Source organism: Archocentrus centrarchus, chromosome 14 (assembly GCF_007364275.1).
Source record: "Archocentrus centrarchus isolate MPI-CPG fArcCen1 chromosome 14, fArcCen1, whole genome shotgun sequence".
NCBI classification, from domain to species: domain Eukaryota; kingdom Metazoa; phylum Chordata; class Actinopteri; order Cichliformes; family Cichlidae; genus Archocentrus; species Archocentrus centrarchus.
The window spans coordinates 4,457,906-4,484,680 of record NC_044359.1 but is presented as its reverse complement, the minus strand read 5'-3'; the positions used below and the strand labels follow the sequence as shown (position 1 = coordinate 4,484,680).

The 26,775-nt window shown below is 42.1% G+C and overlaps 3 protein-coding genes across 4 annotated transcripts in view; 1 reads left to right on the top strand and 2 right to left on the bottom strand.

Annotated features, from left to right (window-relative positions):
* Positions 1-557: 557 nt before the first annotated feature.
* Positions 558-6,470, bottom strand: kcnj15 (potassium inwardly rectifying channel subfamily J member 15). Its single transcript, XM_030746959.1, has 2 exons — positions 6,342-6,470; positions 558-3,192 (listed from the first exon to the last, which is right to left on the bottom strand). The coding sequence occupies exon 2, from the start codon at positions 3,122-3,124 to the stop codon at positions 2,102-2,104; it is 1,023 nt and encodes a 340-aa protein (XP_030602819.1). The 5' UTR covers positions 3,125-3,192; positions 6,342-6,470; the 3' UTR covers positions 558-2,101.
* Positions 6,471-12,306: 5,836 nt separating this feature from the next.
* Positions 12,307-19,600, bottom strand: smg8 (SMG8 nonsense mediated mRNA decay factor). The gene is given in 6 exon segments (XM_030745677.1): positions 12,307-13,560; positions 13,562-13,687; positions 14,403-15,284; positions 15,526-15,671; positions 16,368-17,271; positions 18,927-19,600. Coding segments are annotated over 6 exon segments (2,769 nt in total). The 5' UTR covers positions 19,551-19,600; the 3' UTR covers positions 12,307-13,473.
* A 3,463-nt stretch (positions 19,601-23,063) lies between these two features.
* The window catches only part of ppm1e (protein phosphatase, Mg2+/Mn2+ dependent, 1E), a 60,159-nt gene continuing 56,447 nt past the window's right edge, over positions 23,064-26,775 (top strand). The window contains exons 1-2 of one of the 2 annotated variants that reach the window (XM_030745678.1): positions 23,064-23,226; positions 23,339-23,533. In XM_030745678.1, coding sequence (XP_030601538.1) covers positions 23,415-23,533 — 119 coding nt within the window. In that variant the 5' untranslated portion in view covers positions 23,064-23,226; positions 23,339-23,414. The remainder of the gene's footprint in view (positions 23,227-23,338; positions 23,534-26,775) is intronic. The other variant, XM_030745679.1, reaches the window with a different exon arrangement.

Genomic DNA, 26,775 nt, shown 5'->3' with positions numbered 1-26,775 from the left:
TGTGTGTTTGTGTGTTTTATTCTAATTTAAATCAGCAGTTCACTGCACAGGAGGAAGTCACGACCTGAAATTATATTGTAAATACAGGCTTCAACATTCATTCACGTGAGTTAATTCTGTAATACCTGTTATCTGAAATCATGACCACAGCCTTAACTCTGCCTTTAAAGCCAGAAAAAGGTTTCTGCTGACGTGTTACCTCTTTGCTCGTTGCTTCAGACAGAAAGATTGTTTGGACCAGATACAGACGCCGTCAGCCATCTCAACTTCACTGGCTGCTCCACAGTGTTGCCACAACAAAAGGCTGACAGCTAAACACAACCTGGACATTGGAGGTGCACACTGAAAAGTCAAAAGGCTCCAAACATTCATCTTTCAGTGCACTCTGTCAAATTTACAGTGATGGATGTCAGTGTCACTGTGGAAATTTACTTGCAAGCATTTGCAAAATGTACCTAACATATGAACAGTAAAAGTTCTGGAGTATTTTCATTTCCCACCAAATTAAATGCAGCAATTTGTTTTTTAACAGACTAAAAAGAAACACGTTAACAAAACACAACTGATTAATTTTATTAGTTTTTACATTATTTACCCCTATGTATCACAAAGCCCAGTTTAATATGATAACACCGTGATATTTGTGTCTAAAACACAACAACCAAAGGTTACATTTGTTTTCCAAGAATAACATCATTAAACATTAACCATATAAATCCAGTAACAAACAGAAATTGTGTAATATGCATTAGCATATTATAAATGATTCATACATATTTTGGAAATATCCTCCTGCATTGTTCAAACTACAATCAGCCAAATGCAAAGGAACTGCTTCATATCTGAGGAGGAAATTGTTGCGCTCACTAAAGATCACAAAAATGTTTGATGTATTTTTTCCTGTTGGTCAGTTATATTGAAGGCCTGCATGAAATTATGGAAAAGCTGCTTATCAAATTCAGATTCAAAAATAGGTCAATTTTTTTTAAAATCCTGCAGCTTGGTTTTATTAGCTCTGCTTTTATAGAAATATTTAGAGGCAATTAAAAAAAAATTGTTTCCAAACACTTCTTGCGGCTTACTCGCACCACCTTTATAGCCCACCAGGGGGCACTGGCCCGCACTTTCGAAATCTTGCCCATGTACAATGAAATGGGGTGGACTGGTCTAATCCAGCCATGGTATCTGATTTGGGGGGGGGGGGGCTCAAGCCTGTTAGAAGGGGTTACATTCATAGAACCGGAGTTACATTCAGTAACTGCTGTTCCTCTAACAGAATGTTTTGTGGAACCATTTCTCAATGGCACAACCAAGCAAACATCCAAATGTCTCATGAACTTTACCGACAATTAAACAAGATTTTTAAAAAAGTCTGCTATGTGTAACAACAGTTTTAAAAAAAATAGAACTTAAAAATTAAACCGTTGTTTTTCAATTGAAGGTTACATTTAAAAAAAAAAAAAAAAAAGGTTTATTTGGTTTTCTTCTACATGGCATCATGCCTGCATAAGAGAGCATGACCAAAGAAGTTGGCATACAGGAAATGAATTAATGAGGTAACTAGTTTGGATCCAATGCTGTTCAGATGAAATACACAGATATTGGGAGCTCAGGCAAAAGTAGTGCTGAAAGTAAAAACTCCTGCTGTGATCTTCAGGGAGCTCCGCTGTTTCAATCTATCAGAAGTGAAAATCTGTGATATCTTCACATCTGTTTTTTTTGGCTCAACTAAACTAAGCAGCGGTTTGTTCTGGCTTCATATTCACATACAGTTCTGAGAGAAGTATCACTTTTACAGTCTAACTCTTAAGAAATCATACAGTGCTATCAACCCTTCATTCTGGTACATTTAATTAATTAAACTTGAATATTGACATTAAAAAAAACACAATGATTAGACGAATAAACCGAATGTACAGTGAACATATTATGTTTGGTTTCTAGTGTTCTTAAAAATGTACTTTACAGTTGTACTGTAAAAAAAAAGAATCACGTTTTACATGATTCAGTACAAACATATTACTTGTTTAAATCAGGGGTCATAACTGTCAGGGATACTAACACAGCATCAGACCAATCAGCAGTAATGATAAGACATCCTCTACTCCTCCCTGAAGTCCCGCTCCAGTTTCAGCTTCTCCGTGTTGTTGCTGAGAAAGGCTGGATCACTGCTCTTTTGCACATTGTCAAAAAAGTTGAAGTCTGCCACGTAGCGGCCACTGGGGGTGCTGAACAGCACTGGCTTGAACTCGTAACCCCACAGGATCTCCTCAGGGATGTAGGAGGTGCGTCTCTGACACGTGGCTGCTGTGGACTCCATGGTGGCATTCAGAGTGATGAGCAGCTCAAACGTACGGGTTTCAAGGTTTTCTGCCGTCAGTCCAGCCAGCGGGCTGTGCTCGTCCAGGATGTGATAGAAGGTGAGCGGGAGGATGAGGAAGGGGCACTCGCCGCCGGAGTCCATGCTGAAATCAACAGAGCTCTGGTGGACTTGTGTCTTCTCACCTTCCTCGGTCGCGTAGGGTTGAAGGAGCTTTCCTGTTATCTGGCACTGGATCAGGAGGCTCTTCCTCATGTTGGCCACTCTCACCATCAGACACAGCTTGCCTTGGTGCTTGCAGATCACCGCAACCTGGCTGAATTTGATGGTTTCTGCTCGTTTCTTGGGTCGAGCCAGTTTGGCCAGGAAGGTACCAGTGATGAAGATCTCAGCCAATCCAGTGATGACGAGCTGAGCCACCAGAGTGAAGATGGCCAGAGGACACTCTTCGGAGATGTAACGGAAACCATAACCGATGGTGGTCTGTGACTCCAGAGAGAAGAGGAAGGCACCAGTGAGCGTCTCCACGTTCATCACGCATGGTGTGTGGGTGGAATTCATTTCAGCCTCATAGTCTCCGTTGCCCATTCCAATGAAATAAAAGATGACCCCAAAGATGAACCAGGTCACGACAAAGGTGGAGGCAAATAAGGTGAGTTTGTAGCGCCATTTCATGTCCACCACAGTCGTCCAGATGTCATGCAGGTACAACTTGACCATGCCCTCCACGTTGTCGATCCTTACCATGTTGTGGCCATGTTTGGACACGATCCTTCGCTGGACCTCTGTCTTTCTGTTAGCCATGCTGCTCTGGGTAAATTCAAACTGGTGGCCACTTCTGAGGGTTTAGTTTGGCATTTCCAAAAGAAGGGCTGGACGAAGAGATAAAAGATATGATTAATATCTCCCCTTGAGCTATGGCATCAGTCAACGCAGTGGACACAGCAACTAATTCAAGGGATTTGACTTATTTATACTATTTTCTGCAATGTGGAACAAAACAGAAGGTTTGTGAATGTTGATGACCTTCTGGCAACTACCATTCACAAGGGAAAAATGTGTATTCCTCAATAGGTTGGTGAGTTGTTGCTGGCAGTCACCACAAAATTGATCGCTAAAGCCTTGAAAGTCAGTGACCTTCCTGCATTCCCTGACAGGTTGGCAAGTGGTTGCTGGTGTGAAATTGGTATGCGGTGCTTCACCGAACGCTTCCTTGTGATTACTTTGTGAGCAGAATGCTGCAATTACCCCTAATTTGTATGGAAGACACCGACTTGTCTGCAAACACGTGCTAAGTACTTCCTGAGCAGCAGTAAAACTGAAAAGTATGACGCAGACCAGAAATGGAGAACATTCAACTTCAAAATAAAAGTTGCACCTTTTGAAAAGTTTTGGGTGTAGCAATATGCACAACTTTTACTTGGAAGGCTCTGTTTCAGGTTTGTGTTGCATTTTTCAAGTTTTACTGCAGCTCGGAGAGTAAAGAGCAAGCGTTCGCAAAAATGTCCGTGTCTTCCATGCAAATTACGGGTAACCACAACAATCTGCTTGCAACCAGAACAATCACAAGGAGGATTTCGGTAGAGCACCGTCTCTGCAGCTGATCTCACCTGCCAACCTGTTGGCCCCACCAACTAGTCCGGGAATCCACATTTTTTCCTTGTGACTGGATAGTGCTGGGGACCACCAACTGGTTTCTAAACCTGTACGACTGATTGTATATAGCAAACAACCAAACTTTATAGAACACTGTAATAATACACTTTATACCAAGAACTACTCAATTAAATAAAGAAAAGCTGAAAGTCCATAACTACTGTAAGATAAGAAGGTCAATTACAAGAAATTCAAGAACTTTCAGAAAAGCCCAAAAATCTCTTGGAAGAGTTTCCATTGCTGCCTCAAAAATGATGACAACTGTTGTCATCTGATGCAAAGAACCAATAATGAGTTAAGAGCTGCTTAGGCCAAGAAACATTAGGAACAGATATTAGACCGGAGGAAATCTGGACTAAAGGTGACCAGATGGTAGATACATGTATGATTCCTACTATGAACCTTAGAGAAGGAATTGTTACTGTGTATGTTGGCCGGTTATTGGACCAAGGAGATTCGACTGGACCAAAACCCAGCACTGGGATAATTTTTCAGTTCAGTTCAGTTTTATTTCGATTTAGAGAGAGGCATAACAATCTGATGAGCCCTTACATGCTTGTTGATAGGGAGTGCAAACTTGTTATCTAAGCAAAGATAGTAAAGATTTGAGACATTTTGTTTATATTTGAATGTCCTGCATCATTCCAGCTATGTTATCTCTGACAGTATATAAACCATGGGCACAGCTTCCAGGTGTGAGAAGCGACCTGCATAAGTGCTTCTGTTGAAGTCTGTGAGTCTTTCAGTTCATTTATGGCATCACCAGACACTTTCAGTGAAAACAACATGTGTTCATGCTGTAAATTGTGATCAGCAGTTTTTGCTGGTACTGGTTATTTCCATTTATCATTACGCAATATTTAATATCATATGTAATATTTAAAAGGTCATCTAATATAAAACTCAGAGAGATAAAATGCCTCTATGTGTACTCTTGTTATAACTGGGGCATTGATTCAATAACATGCTATCTAGTTATGGTATAATAAAGCTAACTGAATGTATTCACTAAAGTACTGTACTTGCTTAAGTAAGTACATTTGAGATACTTGAGTATTTTAATTTCATCCTGCTTAATACCTTAACATCGCTGCATTTATAACCTATGTTTGGAGATATAACAAAATATCATAAATATAAAAGTTTGTCATACAATAAACTACCACTAAAGTTAGTCATTACTTACTAAGCAACTGTTTCCCCTCTTCTATGCTTGGCTAAGCTACCTCGTTTGCATTCAGAAAAGAAGCTGGTATCAATCCTAATTCTAGGCAAGAAAATAAACAAATCAGGCACAGCTTTATACTCATTTCACTAATCTTCAAAAATATTTTGTAGGCAGAGAAGTGTGTTAAGTTAGATCATTTATCACAGCTTCATGTTTTTAATTCTGAAAAAATGTAAAGATCACAGAAAAAGGTGACGCCAGTACAGCGTTCATGATGACATTGCCTAGTTTAAGTCAAATTTTAAGCCTCTACAACAGGAATATAATTTTACATTGTGGGCCCAGAAGTTTAACTACATTATTAACTTATCAGCAGGAAAAGGTGTAAAACTGTTGAAAATACAGTTAAAAGTCCAAAATGTATGCCCTCTTTCACATTTTTAAATGCCACTGAGAGAACCAGACTGGAATTTGTGCTGTGCCAGTTCTAGCCCCCAGGCCTTATGTTTGACACCCTTGCCCTATAAGTTATTTTTTTACTATAAGGATAGATTGGATAAAAATGGCTGCCTGAAGTGTAAAAATCAAGTAGCAATAGTAGAGCAACCTAATCAAGTCAAAATGAAGTAGATCTATCAATGGATGTTGTATTAAGACTCAAAGGTAAACTGGTTGGGAAGAATTCAAGTACTTTGAAGCTGAAGCTGATCTGAGTAGAGGTCAGCGCCAGTGAGAAAATTAATCAATAAGGAAGAATTAGCCAGCCTCACAATAAGTGCCAAAATCTATATTTCACTACCTGTGAAATATAGGAAAGTATAACAAAATGCTCCAGCACCTCAAACCTGTACAGTGTTACATGTACACAGTTAGTGCTATAAGACTAAAACATATAAAAGCTTGGTATGTTTCTCCAAAGTTAGGCAGAATCTTCATCTGTAGCAGGAGCTTCAGTGCAATAATGTGGCAAAATTACACATTTAATGAGAAAAATATGTATTTCTTAAGAATTACACACCGTAATATGCTGCTATTTCAGGGTACTGCTATTCTAGGTTGAAAGTTAACCTTGTAGTAAACCATTGCAGGAGCCTGAGAACACCTGCCATAACTTTACATAATCATTAATTCCTTGATAAGTCTGTATTTTACTCACGTCCTTTCGTGTTGCCTTGTTGAATAGTCCCAGATATTTACCTTCACTTGTCTCTCAAACAGTCTGTAAGCTGAAACTGCTCGAATACTCCACGTTCAGTTAGTGTCTTCTTTCTCCTATTGTGCCCAGTTGTGAGATCTGAACTTTGGCACAATGGTATTCAGGGTAGAACAGAAATGAGAAACAATGCTGGGCTGTAAACTATGATCTACCTGTGGGCTGGCTTTTCCTCCCCCCTCGCCTGCCTCCTCTGGCTGTCTGCAGGTAGGAACAACAGTCTTAACACTTAAGTTTGTTTTGCTGCTTTTATGATTGTTGTTGTTTTACACACATGCCCAGATTTACTGCTTCCAGAAGTTCTCTGAAGGGTATTTTCAGATACAGTCACTGTAACTGACAGACTGTAACTGACAGACTGTAACTGACACCAATGAGGGCTAAGAAAATATATATATACACAAATTTGCTTGGGTGAATATGGAAGTATGGGGGAAAATGGGGAAACAAAGCTTTAAAGCTGGTGAAAACAAAAGTGCCGACAGGGAAAAAGTGTTACTGATGTACTGAATGTAAAGTTTTTATTAAAGGGAGTCTTAAAGCGTTTGATGAGCACAGAAATGAAAACAATTTTTAAATGATTCAAATCACATGTAAACTACAAAAACGTATATGAATAAAGGAGGTGAAAGGACATGAAATTTGACACTAAATCAGCTTGTGTTAAAACAGTGCAGCAGGCCTGATGCCAAATATTGCACTGTTATTATAGTGAGAACTATTGTATGTTTTGTGTCACTGTGCACTAACTGGCTAATGCAACCTGCAAAAAAAAATGTACCCATCGAAGAAGCAACAGTGTCTTAGTAGTCGCTCCAGCAGTTGAGGCTGAGAACTCTCCGCGCAAACGGCTTAGTTAATAATGCAGTTGGGCAATCTTGCAATGGTCACAGAGTCCCCCCCCCGTGTACAGCCCACCCACACCAGCCTTTTGATTAGACAGTTCAAGGGCTAACAAAAAATTTGTGCCCAGGGGTCTGTAGTTTGATGATCCAGGCATGGCGACAATGTAGGATCAAGTGAATAAGGCCCCAGTGTTGGGTGAAAAATGTGATGAGATAAATCCTCCCTGTTTAGGTTGATAAGCCATCGTCCCAGATTTTTTTAGTTCTAACTAGAATCCACACTTTGAGGAAAAGATCTGCAAAAAACAGAGCAGAATCGTTACCAGTTATTTTATTGAACTAAGAGTTCAACAGAGCACAAAAAGACTAAGAGGAAAAGCGAAGCTGCCCCGGGGGTTTCAGCCTTAAGCAGGTCAGCAGGTGACAGTAGCAGGCGGAGACGAAGAGCCCTCGAGGCCTCTGAGGGCCTCTATTTATCTCAAAGTGTGGTCTAATCACTCCCTTTTTTATCATGTCATATCTCCTGATCTTTATTGTAGTTGTGTTTTAATGTAACTTTTAGCACCATTTGGTTCAAATTTTGGCCCAATTGTTTCCTATGAATAATTACATATCTGGAATATGTTTATTTGCTTCAATTTAAAATCTTACCCTTTTTAAATATTGCTTTATGGAATTTGATGCTACAGTGGCCTGACCTTTGTTGACAGTTTTGCTTGACCTCTTATTTTTATCCAGCCTTTCTTGGCATCATGTCCCTCACGTGCCTACAGTACACGTGATGCTTATTCAGCATTTCTTTGACACTTCTGCACCCCCCATCTGTAAAAAGGATTACCTCGTGGAATATCCCTAACTTTTCCTAACCTGGGTAGTCCTTGAAAAGTGTCAGTTCTTTTTGATTTATGACCTGCTCAGGCTGCCCACTAATCTGCCTGGCAAACAACCCCAGAGTGAGACACAACATAACATAACTTCTTTTGATAAAAGCAATCAAGTGGTGACATAAATGTATCTGGAGCATAAATCAATTAAACAATACTTTTAAATGAACGAAAGAAAAAATAGTATAAATGAAGTCAGTCATAAACCACACCATTTAAATCAAGAGTTTTCTAGTCAGTATAATCAAAATAAGTCAAACAGTATAATCAAAACCAAATTAAATCAATAGTCAATCAGGTCAATAATCAGTAGTCATACAAATCAGTAATGTCTTAATTCAATAATCAGTCATTTCAATAATTCAGTGTATGCTTATGATCATTATTAGCAAAAACATCTTGATTCAGAGTAAAGCAGCATAAAAACCATCAAAATTACTATATAAAAACATACAAAAAATGAGTATTAAAAAAATTCACACCAGTCACACAGGCCTAGAGACCAGTCTGCAACCATCTGGCAGCCACCAGTCTGGTGATGAGCGAAAAATGAGTATTTCCCGACCTCCTTGTGGAATGCAGGACAATTCCGATCAGCCGTAACGGACACGTGGTTTAGAAAATCTAAATTCTAGCAGACAGTTCAGGTGAGATTTGTCGGGAAGATCAGCTCTGCCAATTTTATGGAAGCTTGTTTCTGCCACTGAACAAAACTTTTTGCCATCCATAACTTGAAATTTTGGGTTATTATCTCAAAATTTTGACTTCATAACTCAAAATTTCAAGTTAGGTATCTCAAAATTTTAACTTACAAACTTAAATATCTGAGAAAATAACTTGAAATTCAAATAATAACCCAAAAGTTCAGCTTGTGGATGGTGGACACAAGTTCTCATACAATCTTGATGAAGACTGCAAAAAAAAACAAAACAATGACCTGCGAAAAATTTCAAAGGTAAAAGAAAATCAAATATTACAGTAGCATCAATTAGACTAACAAAATGGAATTTTATTTATTGCAGTGCACTCTGGTGGGCAGTAGGGGCAGGTTTTTTAATGCTTCCAAATAAATGGGACATCGACTTCACGTCATAGACTGTATATAAAAGATGGATGCTTTGTTAAAGTATTTGTATCATAATTCACATAACAATTATCATGTTGTAATCAATAAGGACTTGAAACCAATGATAAACTCATCAGACGTTTGTGTTTGCTGAGGTCACAGTGCAACTTCTATACAACTTGATGTCTGCTAGTAACCAGAGGAGCCCCCCCCCCCTTTCCCCCCCTGCTGGCTATTAGAAAGAATGGTGGTTTGAAAGACTTCCACATCCATCTTTTATATACAGTCTATATGCACCATATAGTGTGTTTTGTTTTGATAGTTCAAAATGTTTCGAAGACACTCTTCACTTCCTGTTTGGCAGCATGTCCACTACATTTGATTAACTGCGATGGATGAATGAATGAATTGTGCCAGTTTTAGAGAAGTTTGATTAATTTTGAATATGTAAATATATATATATGAAATAAAAACAAAATATATTACAAACAGTTGAAAACAGAAGAAAGCCAAAGTTAAAAAAAAAAAAAAAGAGTTGCCATAAATAACTCTGTCTGGCTGTTTGGCTTGTGAGAGCTTTTTAGACTCGTTTAAGAAGGAGAAGGTACCAAAGAAGGCAGAAACACTGTTGATGTTTAATGACGGACTACATCCTCAGTCTGGTTAACCCAGCTACAGAAACCAGACTTCTGCTGCTTAGGCGGTTTTTCTCAAAGTAAAGCACTCATGGGCCACAGGCTGCATCAAAAGAAAAGAAAATAACCGGTCAAAGTTCAAGCACTAAAATAATTTTAAGTGAAGTGTGAGTTATAAAAGGAGCTCGGAGAAGGACAGAGGAAATCCTGGAAGGCTGTTTAGTGTCAGTTAAAGAGCGGAAAAAGGTGAAATTGTCTTTATTGATATGTTATCAGTGGTAGGAGTTTAAAGGTACCCTCAGAGGTCATTTGAAATGTTAAAAATCTGTTAAGGTTTCAGTAAAGTTTATGAAAGTAGTTCCTGAATGGAGCTGAAGTGTCAGTTTAAGTTTGGGTTTTAACAACTGCAGCAGGTTCTCAGTTTTCCTTTAAGTTTAAGGTCTCCAAGACCTTGAATCAGTATCTTTGACCTTGTTATTAACCTGATTGTTAGTGCGCACATTCCTGAAGGCAGGTGTGTGGGTGAGATCACCCATTAATTTCCTGGTTCTCTGTTGTTCCAGAGAAATTCTGAGAAACAGAGTGTGTTCAAACGTAGATGAGATTCACACACAGAAGGAAAAATGTGCTGATTTTAACTCTTCATCTGCATAACAAATAAAAGCTGGAGCTACTACACCAGGATCAGAGTGTTTGTGGATGAAGCTGCTTTCCACTTTCTATCCATGAAGTTAAAGAACAGAAGCATCACCGAAACAATCAGAAATAACAGTAAAACTGATCTTTGATGTGTGCGTGTGAGCAACTTTTTACTGTTTTCACCACTTTATATAAAACCAGTTCGTCTGGTTTTTCTCTGTAATATTATAGGGTCTTTACCCACAATACAAAGCACCTTGAGGCGACTGTTTGTTGTGATTTGGTGCTATATAAATAAATTGAATTGAATTGAATTGGATGGGCCCCTCTAAAGAAGAAAGCTCAAAGTGCTAACTGATAAATCTGCTTTAGGGCTTTATTTTGAATTAAATATTGCATCATTTGAGTGCTGAGTGTTGGGGAGTGATTTAAATGAAACTACATGAAGCATTTAGAAGGTAAACTGACAACTAACAATTCACAAACATATAAAACATGGTGAAGGACTCCAGCCGTACACTGATTTTTGTCAACGCCCAGAATCCAAGAGGTTGGCTGGTTGCTCGTTTAACCATACTAGCATGCTGACTCTATTTTGAATTCTCATCATGTTTTCTTTTTGTAAAATTTAAAATCTTTCAGATGCAGTGGAGAAAAACACGCAGTATTTCAAAATGCTGCTACAAAGGTACATAATTTGTTCCCATTTCTTTAGTCAAATCCATGAAAAACGCTAAAGTTTGACAGGCATAAAATAGTATTTTTGTACCAAGATGATTCCTGAAGAGCTGTCAGCTGAAAGCCTGGCATAACTCAGCATGGTGTGCAGCGTGTTCGAGGAAACTGAACAAGTGGAGGATAAAAGAAGAAGTGGCAGGTCGAAAGAACTATCTGCAGCAGAGTATAAGAAATATGAAAAAATCCAGCAAAGACCTGATGTAGGACCTGAGAGGTGCATCTGCCTCTTCAGACGATCCAGCTGTTCACCGAAGCCTCCTAAGAAATGATCTCAGCAGAAGGGCGGCTGTCAGGAAGTTTAAGGAAGGGAGAAAAGGCTGAGGTATACCACATTACACAAGAACTGGGCTGAAATTCGGTGGCAGCAGGTCTGATGGAGCGAAGGATCTCAATTTGAAGTTTTTGGTTCACCTTGTTGTCAGCATGTACAGGAGAGGTCAGGAGAGATGTACAGCAGTGAGCATCCACAGCCATCTGTAAAGCATGGTAGAGGCTCTGTCATGGTTCAGGGCTGCATTTCAGCCAATGATGGTGGAGATGAAAACTGATGCAATTATGAATGCAGAGAAGTACCGTCAGATTTTGATCCAGCATGCAACACCACCTGGAAAACGTCTGATTTGCAACAGATTAGTTTTTCAGTATGACAGTGATCCCAAACACACTGCTGGTGCAGTGGAACACTATCAGGCATGGATCTGCCTCCCCAGAGCTCGAGCCTCAACATTACTGAAGCAGTGTGGGATCATCCTGACAGAGAACAGAACAAAAGGCCGAAACATCCAAAAAAGCCTGGAGAACTGTTCCTGCAGACTGCTTAAAGAAACGACAGGAAGCTGCCTCAGAGCCTTCAGGCTGTGCTGAAGAATAAAGGAGGTCACACCAAAGATTGACTTCAAGCTTGTTAGACTTGTACAAACTCTGTTTTTACCTCATATTCTGTATTCACATGTTTCTTTGCACCTGTTTCCAAATTTCCTGGCAAAATTTAAATAAAGGGTAACTCAAGACTTTTGCACAGCACTGTAAGTTTGATAAAGACACAAAATTGGAAACTTCTCAGAGTGTAACTGGCCGGATTTGTTTGTTTCACACTTGTTTTCTGAACTTTTACAACCCACCAACAACAAGGACACAGAATGTAAATGATTGGTTTTTATTTACAGAGAAACAAAAACATCTTTCAGTTTGAGTGTCTCTGAGTTTGTGAGCAGCGGCGTGCGTTACCTTTACAAACTAAAACAAAATAAACACAAGTTCAGCTGCAACCAGTCGACTGCAGCCTCTGCTCCAACGAGGGCTTCGCCGCGCCCTCCCTCCCTTAGTTCACACAGTCTCTCCTACACGGCATTCATCGTTTTTACACACGAGAAGTGACAGGAAATTTTACATCCTCAGCACAGCCTGCCAATCAGAGAACGTGCAGGAATACCGCTACTGGAAAGTCAGCACCCGAACTCAGAAGAAGGTGCAGTTTAAACAGCGGCTACAGCATCTGTGCCCCCTCAGGTTGTTCGAAGGAATGTTTTTCTGGTGCTTTTACTTGAAGCACGAGCTTCAAATGTGAAGCTTATTGTCAGAATCGGTTGGTCTCCTGGGATGTAAACTATCGAGGGAATTGGCAGTTCTCAAACTTTTTCTAGCACACCCTGTTCACAAGCCAATAAAAGGGTCGCACCTTACAATTTTTACTTATTGATAACATAAAGAAAGATCAAAATTTTAGTGAATTAAATGTAATACCACCACCATCAGCAAACTCTTCTTTGTTTCTCTTCATTCAGTTTTTCTCTGGTTATTCGTGGCCCACAGTTTGAGAACCAATGATCTAAATCAGCAGGCATCCAAAGCTATTTTCACACATGCACTTCTGACAGGTTTTTTTTTTTTGGGAGAATCAGGTCAGGTTATTTTTCACACTTGGGGAAAGAGTCCACTTCAAACACATCTGCCCTGCTGGAAACATTCTGTGTGGTTTTGGTGAGGAAACAGCCCGTATACAGCAAGACACGCGGCACTGCCGGAGGTAAAAGCAACACATCTACATGAACAGAGTTTATACTAAAGAGCTGGCAGGTTAAAGACCAGCTGATACATTCTCACATACACCTCTGTTGTTAAGGGTTAGTTAAGGGTTGCAGAGCACGTGTGAAAACGCTTATCTGTGGAGACCATGCCCATCCGCATCTTATTTCATCGAAATCCAGTGTAAAACACGTCAAACAAATGAAGGAAATATCTGCAGCGTCTATGCAAAGCTGTGCAGCAATAACACTGGGAAGGTGGAGTCCTGGATGAAACGTTAAGGTTCACTGTGGTGGAGGGTTGGCCGTGGTGGCCTTCAGGATGCCTCGCAGCACTTTGTAGTTGTTCAGTGGCTGGTTCTCTTTGGGGGGGGTAACAGGGACCGCGCTCTGTGGCGTAGGAATAAGGAAACCGCAGCACCCAAAAGCCATCAGGTGGCAACGTTATATCCGACTGCTCTGGGTGGAAGATTGGGCATGGAGGAGGGCCTGGCTGTACCTGAAATGACAGCAGGGAAAAAAAACGTGATTCAGTGTTGAATGTGAAAATTTTGTCACACACCTGAAAAGATTAATTTATTAAAGCAGATAAGAGATTAGTGTCTATGTTTTAAGATCATCACTCCAGCACGTTAAATAGAAAATGGGGGTGTGCGAAGTAAGGTTACAGGTGGGAAATTTTGCAGCTTAAATGGTCGACAGAGGCGTGGAGCGAGTAAAGCTGTTTCTGGGGTGTCTGGGTGAGCTGTGATATTGATAAGTCTGTTAACTCACACGATGAGCATTTCACTCACTTTTCTGCCTGGCTTCAAACAGGCTAAACTTTATTAATTGTTTATTTAGTATTTAGTTTTACTTTATTTAGTGTTTTCCTCTCACACTGCTGATTTATCTGCACCAGCTGCGTTACTTGCATTCTGTATTATGTGTGTAACCCCTTCATATTTTTCTAATATTTATAAAATCAGCTGCTCATCTGCCGGTACAACAATCAACGTGAGTGGTCAGATGCTGCGAACGCTGTGAACCGTGAACACCCTCGTTTTTGGATCCGGGAAACCCCGGGTTAACTTAGTGAAGTGATAACCAGCTTCGTGTGACCACTTATCCTGATCACCGATGATAGGGTAAGTGAATCCAGATAACGGAAAGATTCCCTGGGTATGTTGGAGGTGTTTGGAGGCGTGTCAGAGTCTCCGCCTTCTGTTATTTACCTGTGGGTTGAGGGTAACCTCCAGTGGGGCATCAGGCACTACAACAAAAAGGCGAGCCAGCTGGGAGAAGTGGGGCTTCAGGCCGCGGCCCTGGGAGGGAGAGGGGATGTACAGCGGCATGTCGGTGTTTAGCACTCTGGTGGCGGGATCTTTAGCGCCCCCCGGCCCCAACACCTTCACTATTTTATCAGGTCCACAGCTTATGAAGCGTCTCCCCCTGCCGTCTTCGTACTCGAACCCCACAAAGATGCGAGCCATGTCTTCCCTCCTGCGACTCCTACCGAGCCCTCCGGTGCTGCCTCGCTTCCCAATGAGGCTCTTGTTGGGGGCTGGCCACGAGGAGGTGCCTCCGTCCAAAGGCTCTGTTAGTCCTGCATCCTCCTCTGAGCGGGAGCGAATCACCAAGTCCCATGGCAAGAGGAATGAGGAGCCGGGGAGGAAGCCTGGCTGCTCCAGGCCCGTGTGGCAGTTATATGACTTTGCTGGGCCAAGTTTCACCAGTGACCAGCTGGAGAACTTAGGGAGGAGACCTTTAGGGCAGCCAGAGTGCATCATTCCAGGAAGGTACTCCACAGTGGAGGGCTGCCGGTCAACAAGACTCGGCCTCTTTTGCTGGACTTGGGTTTCGGGTCCATCTCCATCCCCGTAGGGCCCCAGGCTGTCTGTGGACTGGCCTAGACTGAGAGCCAGGCTGAGGCTGGTGTCTCCAGGTGTATGGCTCTGGGCAGTACTGGGCTCCTTCAGCCTCTCTGAATCACCTGACCCTGAAGCCTCACAGGGGTTTCTCTGAGCTTGGTTGGCCGGAGCTGGGTCAGGAGTGCTGGGCTGGAACACCGGAAAGTCAATCCTCTCCAGCTTCCCACAGCATTTCTCCTCCAGCATCTACTCAGGAAAAAGACAGTTAACATGAAATACTTTTGGATATGTAAATGTTTTAGATATACAATTTAAATAATGTTTAATAATAGACAGAAAGGAATCTGTTACAAACTGAGAACCATAAACAACCACAGCGGTCAGGATGTGTTTGACCGGCGCTGTCACAGCTGCTCATATGAAAACTGACAGACAGCAGAGAGGCTGTGCTCCTCTGTGGTCCTCAGCAGGATGATGTGGAGCTGACCTGGTAGAAGTCATAATTTGCTGTCTGGATGTCAAACGGATCCTCGCGAGGAGCCTGTTTCCGGCCACAGTTACAGGAGCTGGTGGAGCGCCCCCTGCTGTTGTGGTTCATGATGGGCGGGTTGTGATCCATATCAGGCTTCTCTCCTATGGAAATGTCAGATTTCAAACATTTGTGTTATTGGTTTTATTTTAAGTAGTATTAGAGTTGCAACAATTATTTGAAATGCTCTATTAAAGGAGACCTACTGTCATTTATAAACTGTTAAGATGGTGGATGCTCATGTATGTACAACTAATGCCTGTGAGACAAAACTCAGATTTCATACTGCTTTAAACACTCTGTTTCAGCCAGTCCGTTTTACTCTTGAATCTGTGTGATGTCACTGAGAGTGGAAATCCCTAATATGGTCATCTCAGGCACAGAAGATCAACACACCTGCTCTAAAAAAGGGAGAGGGCAGCGGGGCTAAAACAACTTGTTTCATACAGAATATGATAAATAAAGATTATTTCAAACTGTGTAAAACTACTCCAAGAATACGTTTATGGAGCTGTAAAGTAAGAGGTCCTATTTAATAATTTTAGAAAAACTCCCAGACAGTTTCAGCTTCTCACATGACAGATTTTCAGTCACATATCAGACAGACCAGCAAATTTTTAATGACAAAAAAAAAAGATTAAGAAAATGTGTCTAATCGTTCCACACTGGAAAAAGAACAGTTCAAAGAAATCATTAAGAGCCCCAAATTACCCAAACGATGAGTGGATGTAAACTTCTGTCTCCCATTAAAACCAGAAAAACTGAAGGATCCAGTGTGCAGGGGAAGATGGTGTACTCACCTGGCTGAGGCAGCAGGTGGAACTTGTGAACACAGTGCTGGTCAGTCAGACTTCGCTCCTCACATAGCTGGTGGCCGTTGCTCCAGAAGTTGTAACAGTCCTCATGAAGCTGCAGAGCGTAACGTTGGAAAGCCACACCTCGAGCGTGCTGACTGTACACCCGCAGAGCCTGAGCCAGCTGGTTTTTGTGCACCGTGGTGGTGTAGTTATGAGGCAGGTTGGACTGGTAGGCGCTGTGAGCCAGTGGCAGAGCTTTTTGGCACCTGTTCTCAGAGAACTTTGTGTCAGCGTCAAGAAAACCCTCCAGAACCTTCACCTGGCTTTGCACTTTTGCAGCTAGCTCAGCCATTTCTTCATCTGTGTTTTTGATGAGAACTTGGTGGAGTCTCGTGGCGACCTGGACCCATTTGGTGTAGTTTGGCAACTCAAAGTGCGAAGGCTGTGGGTTGCGTCCCACGCTGTCATCAAAACCTTTCTTAGTGAGCACCAGCTCGACGTGCTGCCAGAGGAACTCCTTCAGGCTGCAGTCCACCAGCTGACTGCCCATCGATATGCTGCCCGAGTCACCGCTGCTGCTGAGCTGCCGAGCTGAATGTCGCATTTGCTGATAGCGCCTCGGTCCTGACACCGACACAGAGGAGTCCTGTTCAGACAACATGCAGTTGGAGCGCAGCTGACCGAGCAGTGCACCTAAGGGGTCATCATCTGCTGCTGGGATCACGTACACAAACGCCTGGTTGGCGGGCACAGTGAACAAGCAGTTGCTACTCTGGTTGGTTAGAACTCGACTTTTACGGAAGATGCGATAAATCTGGTCCTCCAAGGCGTGCTGCAGCCTCCGCCTGGGAGAATGTTTCTTGGGTTTGTCAGGGTTTCCTCCAGACTCTAAGCCGTTTGCAGGGACCTACAGAATAACAAACAGAAGAGGTGTCATTTATATTCATATGGCTGCCCTGCGTTGTTATAGCTCCCCAGCCTGACGGGGTGACCATTTCTTAAGGAACAGTTTGACAGTTTCTGAAATATTACTTTCATCTTCTTCCCAAGAAAGTGAAGTCTTACAGTTTGAAACAAAAGTCACACTTTCAAGACTGTTGCACTCAGAGTCCAGAAGGTTTTTCATCGTGACTTACAGTGCTGTGAAAACTCAGATAACCTCAGTAAATACAAAATATAGTTTTTAAATGATGATTTCAATTATTAAAGTAAAAAAAAGGCTATCCAAGCCTACCTGCTCTGTGTGAAAAAGTATCAGATTTGCTGAATCAAGTTAAATAGAACCTGTCTGACAAAGTGAAGCAGGCTGAAAGATCTGAAAGAGCAACACATAATTCCACGATCAGCTGTGAAACAAAATCACTGACATCTATCAGCCTGGACAGGGTTACAAAGCCATTTCAAGGCTTTGGGACTCCAGTGAACCACAGTGAGAGCCGTTATCCACACATGGAGAAAACTTGGAGCGGTGGTGAACCTTCCCAGGAGCAGCCGGCCTCCCAAAATTACTCCAAGAGCGCATCGATGACTCATCCAGGAGGTCACAGAAGAACCCAGAACAACATCTAAAGAACTGCAGGCCTCACGTGTCTCAGTTAAGGTCAGAGTTGATGATTCATCAATCACAAAGAGACTGGACAAAAATGGCACCCATGGGAGAGTTCCAAGGAGAAAACCAAAAAAGAACACAAAGGCTCAGCTCACATTTGCCAGAAACCATCTCAATGCTCTCCAACACTTTGGGAAAATATTCTGTGCGCTGATGAGGCAAAAGTTGAACTTTTTGGAAGGTTTGGGTCCCGTCACATCTGCATAAACTAACACAGCATTTCATAAAAAGATCATCATACCACAGCAACAGTCAAACATGGTGGTGGTAGTGTGAGGTAGTTCTGAGGCTGCTTTGCTGCTTTAGGACGACTTGCTGTAATTGATGGAACCATGAATTCTGCTTTTTACCAGAAAATCCTGAAGGAGAACGTCCGGCCATCAGTTTGTGCCCTGAAGCTCAAGTGCAGCAGAAGGTCCACCTCTGAATGCTCACAAAACAAACTGAAGGTTTTGAAGTGCCCAAAGTCTGGACTTAAATCAGACTGAGATACTTTGGCATGACCTTAAACAGGCTGTTCATGATCAAAATGTGGCTGAATTAAAATAATTCTGCAAAGACGAGTGGGTCAAAATTCCTCCACAGCAACAGGAAAGACTCACTGCCCGTTATCACAAATGCTGGCACAATATCGCAGTTCTTGCTGTCAAGGGCGGCACAGCCAGTTATTAGGTTTACACAGGGCAGGTAGGTTTGGATAACTTTGTTCCCTTTAAATGAAATCATCATTGAAAAACTGCATTTTTTAAAAATTTACTCGGGTTTTCTTTGTCTAATGTTATAACGTGTTTGACGATATGAAACATGTAAGTGTGACAAATCTGCAAAAAACAAAAAAAAAAATCAGGAAGGGGCAAATACTTTCTCACATTAAATCTATGTGGATATTACAATTAAAACGGCAACCCAAAAACTGCATTTATGAATAAATAAGCACTTGTTCCAAAGCGGACCTTCAGAGTGCCGTTCATCTGGAAGACGAAGAGCAGCCGTGGAGGGCAGGGCCGGCAGTTCAGCTTCCACTCCTTGGACACCGGGCAGTCTTTGATGGCAGCTCGGATCAGAGGCAGGACCTTCTGCCGCAGGGCGTCCAGAGCCCTGAAGAGCCGGTCGTATGTCACGTCAAAGGTCTGGTTGGGGTGGACGAGCAGCAGGACGTGACACACGGAGAACATGTAGAGCAGGTGGAGGCAGTGCTGCCTCTCTAGGCTCTTCCAGAAGTCGTGGGCGTCCGAGTGTCCGGTCCCGGCACCCAGAGACAGGCAGGCCCGCAGCAGCTGTCGGCCGTCGCAGACGGAGGAGAGCAGGAGGTACAGCACCCGGTTCTCCTGGTTGTAGAAAGCCTGGATGTGGCTGCTCGGGGTGCCGCCGTCCTCCGGCCCGCCGAACATCGAGAACAGGTGCTTGTCCGCCAGCGTGTTGATCAGAGACTCCTTCAGCGAGCCGAGCTGCATGCTGCTTTTACCGAAAATACCGACCACACACAGCCCGTCGTCCCGGTAAGCAGCGTCCTCCAGGAGCTCCGCTTGCAGCAGATCCCCCACACTGACAGGAAGAGCCATGTTTGCTTCCTTCATGTCGAAAAACCAGGGGAATGAAAACAACCACGTACTTGTTCCCCTATCATTTCCGGTTCCGTGTACTAAAATGTCCGAGCAGGGGAAGCATTAGCTTTAACGTTCCTCTTTCCACAGTCTAAACCACTGTTGGTGACAGTTATTTATTTATTTCTATTTTTTAAAACAAGTTTCAGTTTTATTCACTTTAATTTTTTTCAGCTCTCTTTGGCTTCAGATTTTTTTTCCTGAGTGTTTTTGCTCGTTTCAGGGTTTTTTTGTTTGTTTGTTTGTTTTTATTTGACAAAATATCCCCCCCCCCCCCCCTTTTTTTTTTTTAATAATTCCCTTTTGTTGGCAGTGGTGACGGTGATGAGGTCGGAGTCTGAAGAAGTTCAGATCTTCACTGGGAGTGATCGGGATGGACAAGAATGAGTCCATCAGAGGGACAGCTCAGGTTGAGCGGTTTAGAGACAGAGTTAGAGAGGCGAGGCTGAGATGGTTTGGACATGTGCAGAGACGAGATGGAGGACGCACCGGACAAGTTGTTGAAGATGGAGCTGCCAGGCAGAAGGAGAAGAGGAAGACCTCAGAGAAGACTCGTGCATGTAATGAAGGAGGACATGCAGAGAGTTGGTGTGACAGAGGAGGATGGTGGGATAGGGTGAGATGGAGGAAGTTGATCGGCTGTGGACACCCCTGAAGGGAGCAGCTGAAAGAAGAAGTTCAGTTTCATTTAGTTTTTCTTTATCATGGTGTGGGTGGTTTTTGTTGGATCAAATTATTTAAGTCACTAAATAAAAATAGAAACTCCAGTCATATTAACATGTACGCCAAATCCCCCTAATGTTGTTTTTGACCAAATTAACCATGAAGACTAAATCAAAATATATTTCATGTACATTTTTATTTAATTTTAGTTTTATAAGAACATTTTGCCCCCCCCCCCCCATGTCTAGTTTATTTTTTTAAATTAATTATTATTTTATTTTGGTTTAGTCTTTAATTTAGTTTAGTTAACAATAATAACCTTACATATTAATTTAGGTGTAAAAAAAAGCAAAACCATACAGTCAAAATATAACCTGGGGGAGGGATGTGATACTCACATTTAAAGGTATAAATTTACAAGAAAAAATAGAGTTATAATATAATATAATATATGTATGACTGCACTTTGCTTTCTCCTTTTTTTCTGAGATCCTCTTTAATGTTCTGTGTTTTTCTCCTGGCACTGATCAACTACATACAGACAGCAGTAACAGCATCTGGATATACTCTCCACTACTACATTACTCTATCGGGTACACTTTGCTACTGCTGGGTTGGACCCGCCTTTGCCTTCAGAACTGTCTAAACTCTTTGTGGCACAGATTCAACGAGGTGTTGGGCCCCCCCTCCTCAGAGATTTTGGTTCATGCTGACATGATAGCATCACGCAGCTGCTGCAGATTTGTTGGCTGCACATCCATGATGAGAATCTTCTGTTGCACCACATCCAAAAGGTGCTCTGCTGGATTGAAATCTGGTAACTGTGAAGGCTGTTTGAATGCAGTGAACTCATTTTCATGTTCAGTAAACCAGTTTGAGATGATCTGACCTTTATGACATGGTGTGTTATCCTGCTGGAAGCAGCCATCAGAAGATGAGTACATTATGGTCATAAAGGAGTGGACATGGTCAGCAACAATACTCAGTTAGGCTGTAGAGTTTAAATGATGCTCAACTGGTACTATGAGGCACAAAGTGTGCAAGAAACTATCCCCCACACCACTGCATGGTACATGACATAGGTTTATATAAAATACTAAAGCGGGACAAACGTTAAATTAAACATGGGACATGTTATACAGTATATGCAAAAGATAAACTGTTAGCAGTGTGTAGTAAACAGAAAGAACCAAAGAAACATCCATCACAGCCGTGAGACATGTCATCTGTTTTGTTTCTTTTTTAAAATGCATTCTTCTGTCATTGCAGTGATGCAGAGAGACTGTCAGGGGTGACAACGCCCTGCCTCCCACCTTTAACTGTTCCCGGCCACTCACAGAGGAAGCTGAATCTTTTAGTCATGTGGAGGATCTGCTGCCAATAATTTTTTCAACCTCACTAATACATAGAAATGCATCCCCGAGTCCTGCATTCTGGGTCCTAACCCTGCCTACCACGCTGCCCACCCCGACAGATGTGTGTGTGTTTGTGATATTTGGTGGTGGTGATGGGATGTTATAGCTGGGACCTGTGATCATGTATACAGCTTCTGACTAATGTAATATTCCTTCTGTAAGCTGCTGTTCTCTCCATGGAAATGTGTTCTGTAAGTAGGTTAATTCAAAAAGATGTCTTAGAGGGAAAGAAAGACTTCCAAATGAAGTCAGTAGAGTAGTATCAGTTATTTAAGACTTGTGAATAAAAGCCTTTGAGACAGTTTGTTAAAATCCAGAAAAAAGCTAAGTCATAACTCCAGTCTAAGATATTGATGTTGACTAATGTGCCTGTTCTTAATGCTCCTGTTATTGTCTTGATTGAGTAGATATACAGTACATTGTTTCCCCTCTCCTCCTCAGAATGTTACCTGTTCATCTTCTCCTTTAAATTTTCCCCCTCAATTTCATGAACTGCAGTTTCACAGTAATTGTACATTATACATTTACATTAATAGTACTGTAAATGAAAATATACCAGTAATGCTGTCAGTTAACATATATTAATAGTACTGTTCCTAAAAATACAGCAAGGGTACTGGAACTAACACAAAGTAATAGAAAAATAAATAAAAACTAGAGTAACGCTACTGTAAATTAACAGCAAAGGTACTGCAAATGAAAAATCAAAAGTACTGTAAATTAAAACACAGTAACTGTACTGTAAATTAGCATATATAATAGTACAGTAAATTAAAATACAGAAACAGTAAATTAAAGTACATAAAAAATGCTGTAGATTAACACAGTAATAATATTATATAGGTTAAATACAGTATTAATCCTGTAATCAATTTCAAAGTAACTTACTGGGATCAGCTGCTAGTTAAAATTACTTTAAGTACTGTAAAAATGTACAACAACCACTTTCTTACTGTGTAGTCATGGAAATAAACAAACCCCTCCTGACATGTTGCTTAAAGTAAATGTTATGGCCTCGCTATAACTGTCAGCTTTAACTTTTAACTACTTCAAATTTATGCGCAGTAATTTTGACGTATTTTAAGACTTTTAAAGCAGGGTGGTGTCTAAAAGTAGAAAGAGCAGAATTTACATGTGATGTCAGCCTGGTCAGGTGAAGTAAATGTATTTTTGACATACTCTGACTGTGGTTGTGTTAGTAGTACTTGTACTTCAGCTAAATATCTGAGTTCTTCCTCCTCTCGTGTTTACTTTAAATCATCTGGCCACCTTCATCGTGATGGCATGTCTTCAAAAAAGGTCTCAGGTCGACAGGAAGCAACGTTGCGTGCGCGTTCGCGACCTCTCTTAAGTGTCGTCTCTCTGACGTCACCGCCCTGCGATCATCCGAAATCCCTGATAACAGGGCGCGCGCTCCCGCTCGGCTCTGAATGGGGATCAGTCCAGCTGGTGACAGCTCGTCCTGTAGTATAACCGTAGACGCCACGGTCCGCTCATCCAGTCGGGTCCGCTGCTTTCAGACGCGCCGGTAGTCCACGGCCCTGCTCCTCCGGTAGTACACATTTATTCAGGTAGTATGGTAGTTCACTGACAGTCCAACTAGTTCGGTTAGTGTACTGACTCTTCTCTTCTTAGCCCGGCAAGTTAGTGTACTGACGGGCGGAGCTGTCTCTGTCTGTCCAGGAATGAGAAATGATGGCCGGCTCTGCAGCAGAGGAGGAAAACCTTCCGACGGTTCCTGGAGCTCTTTATTCGGGAGATGAGGATGCCTCTGCAGGAGGGCGACCCGCTGCCGATGCGCCCTTTGTCGGACCTGGTGTCTGAGGACGAAGTGGAGGGGGAATGCCTCGACCTGTGTCTCCAGCATCTCTACAAATAGTTAAGTGTCCACTTTCTGTTCTTGGCATGCTGTCATTTCCGTGTCTGTGTGTCAGATAGTGGCAGTGGCCGTGCTTCGAAAGGTGGGTTTATTGTGGAGAGCTGCCCCAGGTGAGCGGGGCTGCGACCCCGGCTGGGTCCAGAGCCAGAGCGGGATGAACCGGGTAGCCCGCAGGCTGCTGCCTGCTTCTGGGCATGCCTAGGCGTGCCAACATCAAGTTTGGACAAGTGCTTTAACAGATGCGGAATTAAAGCTAAAGCAGAAGTTAAAAGTCGCCTCGCCCCGGACTGTGTTGTATTATAATGCATGTTTTCTTTGCGCACTGCGCCTGCTTTGTGCCACAAATTTGCGCCAGCGATGTCGGAGCTGTAGGTCCACAAAAGGTGAACCCCTGGTTTTGCGTAACAGCACGACGTCATTGTGGTGTAGGAGGAGGAGGAAGCCATTGCCATCACTGCTGAGCGCATCTTCACGGGGCTAAAAATAACCCCACCGGTTACGTTATTAGCCCGAAACGTTACGCTCTGAAATCCAAGTCACAGACTGAGTGATTGGCCGCAGACTGAGATTAACACATTTATATCACTGGCATTAAATAGATGAGTGCTGCTTCCACCCAAATCTCATAATGAAGGAAAAGAAGTGCAGATATACTTAAAGTGGATGCTCTTCTCTAACATGCGGGCATTTAAATTAAACAGTTGCTGAATTAAATTTGTAATAATCCAGCTTTTGAGGCATGAACAAACTTGGCATGAACAGTAAAGCTGCCAGAGAAATTTGCGGCAGCCCTGAGCTCTGCTGCCTGGCCTGGTTTTTGAATCCAAAATAGGTGCAGAAACTGTGCTGGGAAGAAAAGGGTGGAAGGACTCATCTAGGGCACCGAGTGGCAAGGGGACTGCTGCTTGCATGTCTGAAAATGACTGTACGACCAGTTTGCAAGCAGGCCCAGCTGTGGTTGGAGATGAGCTCACACACAGCCCGGAGTGCTTTCAGGTGCTTCCTGCAGAGCGTATCTAACCTGTTGCAGCAGCAGCAGCCACATCCAGATCAGTGCCATCATACACTTTCATACTGTCTCTATCTCAATGTCCAGGTTTGTTCGGCTGATCGATACAAGGTCACTGACTGTTCGGCACTTAATATCTAGCACAGCTTGCTGCCCCCTCCCTCTTCACACACAGGGTGGACAGAGAGTGGGAGCATCTGAATAAATCTGCAGGTTTTTGTATTGAACTCGTGCTTTTTAACATCAGCCGCATCAGTTGGCGTGCCTGTGGGTTTTAAATATTCAAAGACCAGGAGCTAAAAAGCTATTAGCAGATACATATCCATTGAGCTTAAAGGGGCAGGTCCTTGTTTTAGCTTTCTTTCAAAAGGTTCAAGGCTGAAATGCACTGCAGAGAGGGAAGCAGGTACTACAACTCCTAAAGTTATTGAGCTGTTTATGTCTTGTTTATTTGATGCAGACTAGAGGTGTCTGCAATATCTATAGACAGTATGAAAGATGGAAGTACCTTAAAGTATTAGGCCTTTTAATACCAGCAGGGGGCGACTCCTGTGGTTGCCAAAAAAAGATTGGCTGTGTAGAAGTCTGCAGAAAAAAGGCCCTGGACGCTCTGATCTCTGACCTCAGTAAACACTTTCCTGATGACTTCATGGGCTCAGTCGCTAGTTTCAGGTCACAGTGAATAAAATATGGAACCTATTTGATAAAATGTGGTTATTAGAGTTAGAAAACGTGGGATTATCCAGGATATGCTCAGCCAATGAGGCTGCAGTGTCATCGTCATCCCCCCCCCCCCCCCACCCCGTTGGGTGGTTGGTGGTGGTTCAAATACCAGGATGGCGACAGTGAAATCGTTCAGCTTGAGGCTTCATAACAGGACTTATTTACCCGTCTACGTTCATCTTTTGTCCGGTCTCTGCAACGTTGCATTGCACTTCCATCTAGCTGTGATACCCTCGGGTTAAGTGTGCTAGTCTGTAAGGAAATCTGTAATGTCTGAAGATCATTTGGGTAATGAGCTGTTTATAATCAAGTGATCGGGATTGTATTAAAGAGATTTATTTCCCCAACATACTGTTTCAACGCTTCAGTGGTCGCATTTGACTTTTCAGAGGGTCAACAACCAATCAAACCACATGGCAGCCTTACAGAGCTTTGATTAGCTTTTAGTAGGACTGTGCAATTAATCGAATTTTAATCTCAGCTGCAATTTTGCCTTCTATGGATTAATTAATAAAACAAAATGGCTGAGGTAAAATGATCTTCGGGCTGCGTTGTTCTGCATTAATTTTCTCGTTCCAGTACATCCTGTTCCTGTTGTTTTTGCCTCTCATTAGAGTGAATTCATGCTGTGGTGAGTTTTTGCTCTGTTCACATTTATTTAGATTTTTTTTTTTTTCCAGTTGAATTATAAAAACATTTTGAGGAAATCTATTCAATTTGAAAAGTCAAAAAGCTGAACTGTTCTCAACGTTTAAGCCCAAGCAGCGCGAGCAAAATGAAGCAGCGCAGTCTGAAAACGAAAGCGTTGAAGCCTGAAACATGTACATGTGAATCTGGTCTAATGTGTACACAAGCAACATTTAAACAAAAACAACAACTTTATCTGGTGGTTTTAAGACAAATATCCATTGTGAGAAATCTTAGGCTCAACAGGTAAACAGGTAAAATTGCTACATAGCAGGATTATTATATAAGATTATGCTTTTCATAACTAAAACTAAACTGCAAAATAAAAGTAGGTGTGAAAAAAAACAAAACATTTTAGCCAACTGCTACAAATCATGTTTGCTCACCTGTAATATAAAAATGTAGGCTAATGATTTTCGTTTGAGATACTGTTAATACTTGAACTTAGTGTTTTACTACAATCCTTGAAAGCTTCAAGTCCTCTGAAGCAGGTGTAAAGGTGGAACAAGGCAGAAGCTGCGGGATGTGGGTGTTTTATACATACTGTAGTAATGTTTTAGCGCGGCTCCGTGTCTGCGTGATTCATCGCGCTCATCTGATTTGACTGAAACGCTGAAAAGTTGTGGCGGTCGTTTGAAAAACAAGAGTCCATCCAATCTGGATGTGTGAAACATCCATTAGCCAAATTCACCAAAATAACTGCAGCTCAATGCACAGGCTTGCTTTGTAAAATATCCCACTGTCTCAGTTTTCTGGCAGAGGCAGTTTGTTGTACATTTGGCTTGTTAGAGGCGATGAATCACTTGCTGGCCACTCTCCATG

Excerpts from the sequence above, each read along its gene's own strand:
- kcnj15 (XM_030746959.1), bottom strand. The coding sequence starts at position 3,124 with ATGGCTAACAGAAAGACAGAGGTCCAGCGAAGGATCGTGTCCAAACAT.